Genomic DNA, 7787 nt, shown 5'->3' on the forward strand with positions numbered 1-7787 from the left:
AAGTAGTTGTGGAACCCTCAAAGTTCGACACATTCATACTCTTGATCAACCTGCTAATGCTCTCACCAAACCATTGGGACGGACACATTTTCTAAAACTTAGGTCCAAGATTGGAGTCACTGATGGATCCTCCATTTTGCGGGGGCGTATCAAGGAGAACCGCCAATTATGATCAAGCACCGACTGTTTGTATTTAGATTACAATTATTCCATGTATAGTCTCTAATTTCTGACTTACGTTTTGTACAAATCCTTATTTATGTACATGTGTAATCAGTGAATAGAATATGAATTACAAGCCTCTTTAGTCACGCCGTATATTATTTAGAACAATGGTTTTTATTGAGTCGTGTTCTTATTAACGAACAAAAACACACTATCGTGTCATGTCGTGTTCGGGTTAAGAAAAAATAATTCGTGTCGAGTCGTGTTAGGCAAAAACACAGAATAACTGTCCGATTTGCCACCCTTATATAATATAACCAAAATATCATGGTTTTATGCAATTTACGCGATAGTTTATTAACAACTAATAAAATTAATAACAAACATATGTTTGTTGTGGTGTAACTAGAGGTGCAAAACACAACCAATTAAAAAAAACGGTAAAATAATCTGAACCGGATATTTTAAAACGAGTTCAATTATGATCGAACAAAAGGTTTGATGTCAGTCTAAAAGGAAATTACAAACCGGTTTTTAGTCAGTTTTTTCTGTTTTTTTTTTAAAATTGAACCGAACCAGTTTTTCAACCGAAAATAACTGATGTTTTAACTTAATTTCATTTCATAAAAGTTAAAAGTCGGAACCAATTTAAATCGAAACCAATAAAAAGACAGCAAGAAACCAAACTGATTTTTTATACAACCTCTTAGGGCCTAAAAATATTAATATAGTAATCAATATTCCTTGATATTTGAACCAATAACTATTGGGCTAACATGTTAGGTAGCCCAAAAACTAAAAAAATACTTCCTCAAACAAAACAATAGTTAATTATACCAATCAAACTGTCTGGTCTATCTACTGTTGGCTACTTCTGTGAAAGATAAACAGGTGCTCGGTTTTGACTTGGGTCGCTTGAGAGTTCTAAGTGGAAGAAGTTAGGGCACGCTTTCCCTCTGCATCATCAGTCTAAGTTCTTTTTTGTGATCCAAAGTGTGAGTCAAATAGAGTAAATTCCGTTCATATCGCAAACGCAGATGCAATCAGGTTACAATCTCAAACCTGCAAGCTGCCCAATCGCGCATCTTGTTTCAGAATTGGGTAAAATTGAAAAATTCTGATACTGCCCAACTGTTGAACTTATTTGGAATTTTTTGAAATATTACATGTTAAGTTTTTTTTTTTTTTTTTTTTTTTTTTCCTTTACTACGTCTTGACAGATTGAAAAAAGAGAATGTGTGTGAAATTAGATTCCATAAGCAGTTTCTCTGGCAGTTGTGTGATGTTTGTTAAGGTTGACAAAGTCCATATTACTAACTTCCTTAAATTTGGGTCCGGAGCTCTTCTCTATGTTTTTTCTTTTTCTAGGTTTGAAGAGTAGACATGATTGATAGTACATTTAATTCATAGTAGGTTAAATACTTCAAATGATAGACAATCTTGTTAAGATACCTTCAAAATTGGTTTAAGAATGTAAGCTTAATCCACCTTCATCTTTAGTTAGTATATGATTAGCAAGAAGCAATCTTTAAGTTGCAAATATTATGCTTGTATGATTTTGACGCACGTCCACCTGTTAGTTTACTTATAATGGAAGAAATAAGTTAGGGACAGTTTAGTCAATTCATGTTTGAGTCGGTTAGAGGCGGTTAGACATGTGTGAGGGTTTCTTGTGAAATTCATTAATCCAGCGACAATTTATCATCATTTCATCTGTTTTTCCTTTGATTCTCTGTTATTTTCTTATCAAATTGGTATAGAGTCTGGTGGTATTTTTCCATTTGTCCTTTTCTTTTATAAAAATAGAAAAATTCCAAAACAAAGTTGTGATACTTTGGATTATGTTAATATCATATATCTTCGATAGTTTTATAAGTGTAACTCATCTCGAAGGTAATTTATTTATGCAGAGCCAGCTGGATTATACGGTTGATGGGACATTCATTTAATGATTCTTCGGCTTTTCCTCTCTCTACTCAAGTTTAATCAATTCAAATTCTTATATAAACCCGTTATACCGGATCATTTTCACTTTTCCCCATCCATCTCAAGCAATTTAAAAACCCTAGTTTAAATTTGTTTGCTACTTCCAAACAATGGCTGTAGTTTCTAATCATGTTTCTTTTGAAGAAGAGTCTTCATTGCCGACTCTTACTTCTCAGTCAAGCAATTGTCAAGCCATTTTGAATCCATCCAAGTATCCTGAACCTCTTCAGATTATGGTGGAATGTATGAAATGTTCTTTTCTAAGCAGAGCTTTGTCAACAGCTAAAGAGGTTCCATTGAGAATCGTCACTCTAGCATTCACTACAGCAATTGTCAACAAAGTGAACGATACGATTTCTTTTGAAATTCAAGGTGGGAAGCGAACAACAATTTCTAAGACAAATTTTGCAAAACTTTTATGTCTTCCAACTCAAGGACCATATGTTACTCCTACAAGTGAAGAGCTCATTGATATGTTCAATTCTATGGGTCATGAACCTTATATGAAGAAGGTGTCTGAATTCAAAAAGAGCAAACTTCCTGCTGTTTGGAGTCTGCTATTTGGTTTCATTCTTCGTGGCTTAACAAGTCGTACTGGTGGATTGGATGCTGGACCCAAAGAGTTATTGTCTCTTATGTATGGGTTATATAAAGGTGTGAAGGTTGATTTTGCTACTGTGCTTTGGAATGAATTTGTTGATAGCATCAAACATTCAAAAAGGGCAACTGAACTTTCTGCACATAGATTTTGGGCCTTAATAGTTTCTCAGGCTTACGAATTTCACAAAATTCCAGTTGAAGAGTCTGAAGTTCCGAAGATGGTGATTCATCAAATTAGTATTCCGACCAAAGTTGATCAATCTAATTTCTCTTTTGTTGGTCAGATTCCTGAAGAAATGTTGAGTTTGATTAAATGTCCAAGTAAGATTTTGGATCAATACCGGGCTTCTCTTATCATTCCTTACCCTGTTCGACCTGCACCTCAAGAAGGAGAAGATGTTAAACTTACAAAAATGATTAGGAAGAAAAGAAAAACTCCACGTGTTAAGAGTAAACTTGGTTCGACAGATGTTAAAACTGAATTTGTGAGAAAGTCAAAGCGAGTCAAGAAACCAAGGATTGTTGAAGAACCTGTTGTTGAAGAAGAGGACATGCAACAACATCAGGGTGGTTTGAATTTTGAAGAAGATATTTCTATAACCACAGCTCTAACAATTGTCACTTCTTTAGTGGAGACAATTCTGATGTCTACTGCTACAATTCCAGTCGAAACTACATTGGTTGAGACAGTACCCATTTCAGAACCCGTTGTCGAAAACTCTATTTCTGAACCAATGTCTATCTTTGAACATTTGACCACTTCTGAAACTCATATTTCTACTTCAGATCATTCGGAAGCTACAATTTCTGAAAGACCTTTAAAGAATACATTAGGGAATGGTTTTATAGATGAAGAAGAAGAAGTGATTGATGGATATATGTTTAAGGCCGGGGAAGATCCTTTTTTTGATGATGTTGTCGATGATTTTGAGATGGCTGCTCTTGGTGAAGACTTTGTTGCTTCTGATGAAGAGGATGACGAAGATGATAATCAGTCGATGTCTAAAAGAGATTTTAAGAAGTTGAATCGTAAGCTTAATGTTGTATTACGATCTCTTGATTCCAATACTCAATCTGCCCAACATTCGAATCAAGAAAAAATGCTTGCTGATTGGTCTGTCATGCTTTCTGATCAAAACAAAAAGATTGATTCATTAATGACTGGTTTTGATCTTTTTAAAGATCACATAAATATTGAAACCAAGTCCCAAATGACGAAGGTACAAGAAGTTATGTTTAATGAGTGCAAAAAGCTTCTTGATGAAATCTCGAAGATGAGAGAAGAGAATGAGAAGTCTTTAAACACGGCATTTAGTGATCTCAAAAGTGAACATGAAAATTCTCTCAAAAGTCTATATGAATCTCTTACTGAAGCGAAACAGAGAGAAATTTCTTTACAAAATGAGTTGACGAAAGCGTTAGCCCATATCGAGTTTCTTCGTTCTTACACGAATGTTGTTAATCCAGAAGAACTTGCAAAGCAGGTTGAGACTCAAATGGTTGCATCTCATCTCAAGTCTCTACAACCTGTTATCGAAACATACCCAAAGAGTGTTCCGAAGGTATCTTTGTCACCTTCTAAACAAGGGGGAGGAGAAAGTCAGGAATTCAATCTCATGACTCCAGAGATCATTCTTATATCATCCGAAGGTACTTCTTCTGTTCCATCTTCTGAAGCTACGTTTCTTGCAACCTTACCATCTACCATATCAAACACTGTTGCATTTCCTGTTTCTACTCAATTCACAAAGAGTATTCCTTTGCTATTATCAAAACCTCTTTCAATTGGTTCAACTGCTGTTACTACAATGCTTTTATTAAGTTCTGAACCAAATTCTTCAAAAGGAAAAGAAAATATGGAAGTGCTAAGTAAGAAAGAATTGAGACAGAGAAAAACTGAGGAAAGAAACCGTTCCCAATTGAATTTTGATGCAGAGTACATTAGAGGAGTTGCTGAAGAAGAAAAAATGGAAGCTGAGAATAGGGTAAAATTGATAAGAAGTTTGGGATTTTCTGAAAATACTGTGTTTGACCTTGTTCCCAAAGAAAGCTGCTCAGTTATCAATTCTTTGGAAAAGCAATTTGATTTTCCTATATCTCCAAGGGCATATGGCTATCCTATCATGGGTCCAAAGACTAATGAAAATATTGGTGATTTGTCATATAACGAAAGACTTGTTCGTTTCTATGCTCTTGTTGGGAAACCTTCAGAATATTCCTGGAGTCCAAAGATTATCAGAAGCGTTGAGTCTGTCATGAAGACCAAAAGTTTTGAAAATGTGTTTCAGAATTTCAAGTTTGTTGTTCGGAGAGACATTATGGATGATATTACTTTCACGATTGCCGATTTCCCAAATTTGAATCCACATGATTTAATTGTTTTATTGAAGCTCTTAAAAGACAAGGGTTTTAAGCCAAATTCTGTTGCAATGCACTCTATCAAGACTTTTCTCTGTTACTATTACAGAGACATAGCTCGAACTGATATAGTCTTGGCTGGAGCTATAAATCAGAAAGTAAAGTTACCAAATAAAGAGGCTGAAGGAATTGATAATATTGGTGCTGGAGAAATTGTTACAAAACCAACATGGGGTTCGACTTATTCAGTTAAGGTAGCAGGTGGTAGATCAAGGAAAGTATTCTTCAGGATGAATGAGAAAGAGAGGTTCCCTAATAACGTGTTGGAGGGAATAATTCAAAGGATTATGTTGAATTCTAAGAATTCGGAATCTGCGAGAAAGAAAGCTGTGGATATGCTAAGATGGTGGTTGAAGATCAGAGAAGTTTTGTTGGAATTGGTTCCTGTTTTATTCCCAGATTTGATGAAAGATTAATATCTGAAGTGACTGTCATTGTTGAGAGTGGAAGTAGTTGTGGCAGTCATGACTTCCAAAGTTTAGGACCTAACATGATAGGTGGCCCACAAACCCGGTCTCAAATAGTGGTTTAACTTTACTCAGCAAACCGCCCTGTCCACTGTTAGCATCTTCTGTGAAAGATAAAAGATAAACAAGCAATGTTCCGTTAAGACTTTGGGTGCTTGAAAGTTACAGAATTGGGTAAAATTAAAATTTTCTGATAAAAATTTAATATTGTTCTTCAAGCTACCTGAACCATCATTTGTAATGTATATGTGTTTGTGGGTATGTTGATGTTGCTACTATGTTTGTATGTTGGTGAATTAATGTATATCTAGTTAAGATACCAGTCAATTAGGTTTAGCTATGTCTAGCAATTTTTTTTTTTATATTCATTAATATTGCCTGATGAGCTACATTAAATGGGGATCACATGGCGTGTGGAAAATCCTAAGCAAATTGCAAGACCATCTATCATTAATTCCAAGTTTTTGATTGTACTTAATAGCTTAAAGCAACATCAACACCAAAGGCTATGAAATAAGGATGGTTAAAATATGGTAAAACGATGACAAAAACAAACAATTATTATATATAATAAAGACCAACCCTCTTATGAATAATATAGTTTTGTGTTTTCATAATTTGGCCACAAAAGTTTCTTATTTCACACCTTGGCAACAAATCTACTTTCTTATCTTATATTTTGGCCACAACTTTCCACCCCATTCTTTATAGAATGGCACTTTCCACCTATTTATTTTGTAAAATGTCATTTTTATCCCCTCAAATTTGAACAACGACAACGTCCACCCCTTTTTTGTATATTGCCATGTTTACAAGTTTGGTCTCTAGACTTTCATACGTCGGCAAGTTTGCCCCCCCTCGAAAACCGTGCACACAAAACGATAATAACCATATCACACTCATGAAAGCATAGCCAGTAAAAATGATGGTTCAAGTAGTTTGAAGAACAATATCAAACTTTTATCAAAGCATGTCTATTTTACCAATATAAGATGTGCCATTGTCGATGATGACGGGGCGGCTTGTAGGTATGAGATTGTAATCTGATTGCTTTGCGTTTGTGATATGAATGATATTTGCTCTGATCACCAAAAAAAAAATTAATGACAATGCAGAAGGAAAATGCGGGCCCTAACTTCTCCCACTGGGATATTCAAGCGCCCAAAGTCCTAACTGATCATTCTTGTTCATCTTTTATTTTTCACGGAAGAGGCTAACTGTGGGCCACCTAACATATTAGCCACTATTTGAGATCTGGTTCTTTTAGTTTGTGGCCCACCTAGCATGTTAGACCAATAGGTTCAAAACTTGGGAAGTCATGATTGTCAACAATCTCACCCATTGTGGCCATACACTTCGAATATTAATCTTTCTTAATTTCTGGGAATAAAATAGGAACCAATTCCAACAAAACTTCTCTGATATTCAACAACCACCTTAGCATATCTACAGCTTTCTTTCTCATAGATTTGGAATTCTTAGAATTCAACATAATACTTGGAACCATTTCCTCTAACACATTATTAGGGAATCTCTCTTTCTCATTCATCCTGAAGAATACTTTCCTTGATCTACCACTTGCTACCCTAACTGAATAAGTTGAACCCCATGTTGGTTCTGTAACCATTTCTCCAGCACCAAAATCATCAATTCCCTCAGCATCTTTATTTGGTTATTTTACTTTTTGATTTATAGCTCCATCCAAGACTATATCAGTTCGAGCTATATCTTTGTAATAGTAACAGAGAAAAGTCTTGATAGACTGCATCACAATAGATTTTGCCTTCAAACCCTAATCTTTTGAAAACTTCAGCAAAACAACTAAATCCTGCGGATTCAGATTTGGGAAATCACCAATCGAGAAAGCAATATCATCCATAATGTCTCTCCGAACAACAAACTTGAAATTCTAAAACACATTTTCAAAACTTTTGGTCTTCATGACAGACTCAACCTTTTCGATACGAACAAGTCTTTTGTTATATGTAAAATCACCAATATTTTCATTAATCCCTGGAACCATTATAGGATATCCATATGCGCTTCGAGATATAGGAAAATCAAATTGTTTTTCTAAAAAATTGATAATGGAGCAACTTTCTTTTGGAACAGGGTTAAACACACTATTTTTAGAAAATCCCAGACTTCTTA

At 35.0% G+C, this 7787-nt stretch overlaps 1 protein-coding gene across 2 annotated transcripts; it reads left to right on the top strand.

Annotated features, from left to right (window-relative positions):
- The first annotated feature begins 1029 nt into the window (after positions 1 to 1029).
- LOC145136839 (uncharacterized) lies at positions 1030 to 5972 on the top strand. Of its 2 annotated transcripts, none has more exons than XM_079070949.1 (2): positions 1030 to 1266; positions 2076 to 5972. In XM_079070949.1, exon 2 carries the CDS (start codon positions 2262 to 2264, stop codon positions 5583 to 5585), a length of 3324 nt encoding a protein of 1107 aa, XP_078927075.1. In that variant the 5' UTR covers positions 1030 to 1266; positions 2076 to 2261; the 3' UTR covers positions 5586 to 5972. The 2 variants fall into 2 exon arrangements, with proteins under 2 accessions (XP_078927075.1, XP_078927076.1); XM_079070950.1 differs by having other exon boundaries at positions 1030 to 1212.
- The last annotated feature ends 1815 nt before the right edge of the window (positions 5973 to 7787 follow it).

Source organism: Lactuca virosa, chromosome 9 (assembly GCF_052849685.1).
Source record: "Lactuca virosa cultivar CGN04683 chromosome 9, Lactuca_virosa_CGN04683_v6, whole genome shotgun sequence".
NCBI lineage: Eukaryota > Viridiplantae > Streptophyta > Magnoliopsida > Asterales > Asteraceae > Lactuca > Lactuca virosa.

Bases quoted from the DNA above. Each gene is read 5' to 3' on its own strand.
- LOC145136839 (XM_079070949.1), top strand. From the start codon at position 2,262: ATGGCTGTAGTTTCTAATCATGTTTCTTTTGAAGAAGAGTCTTCATTG.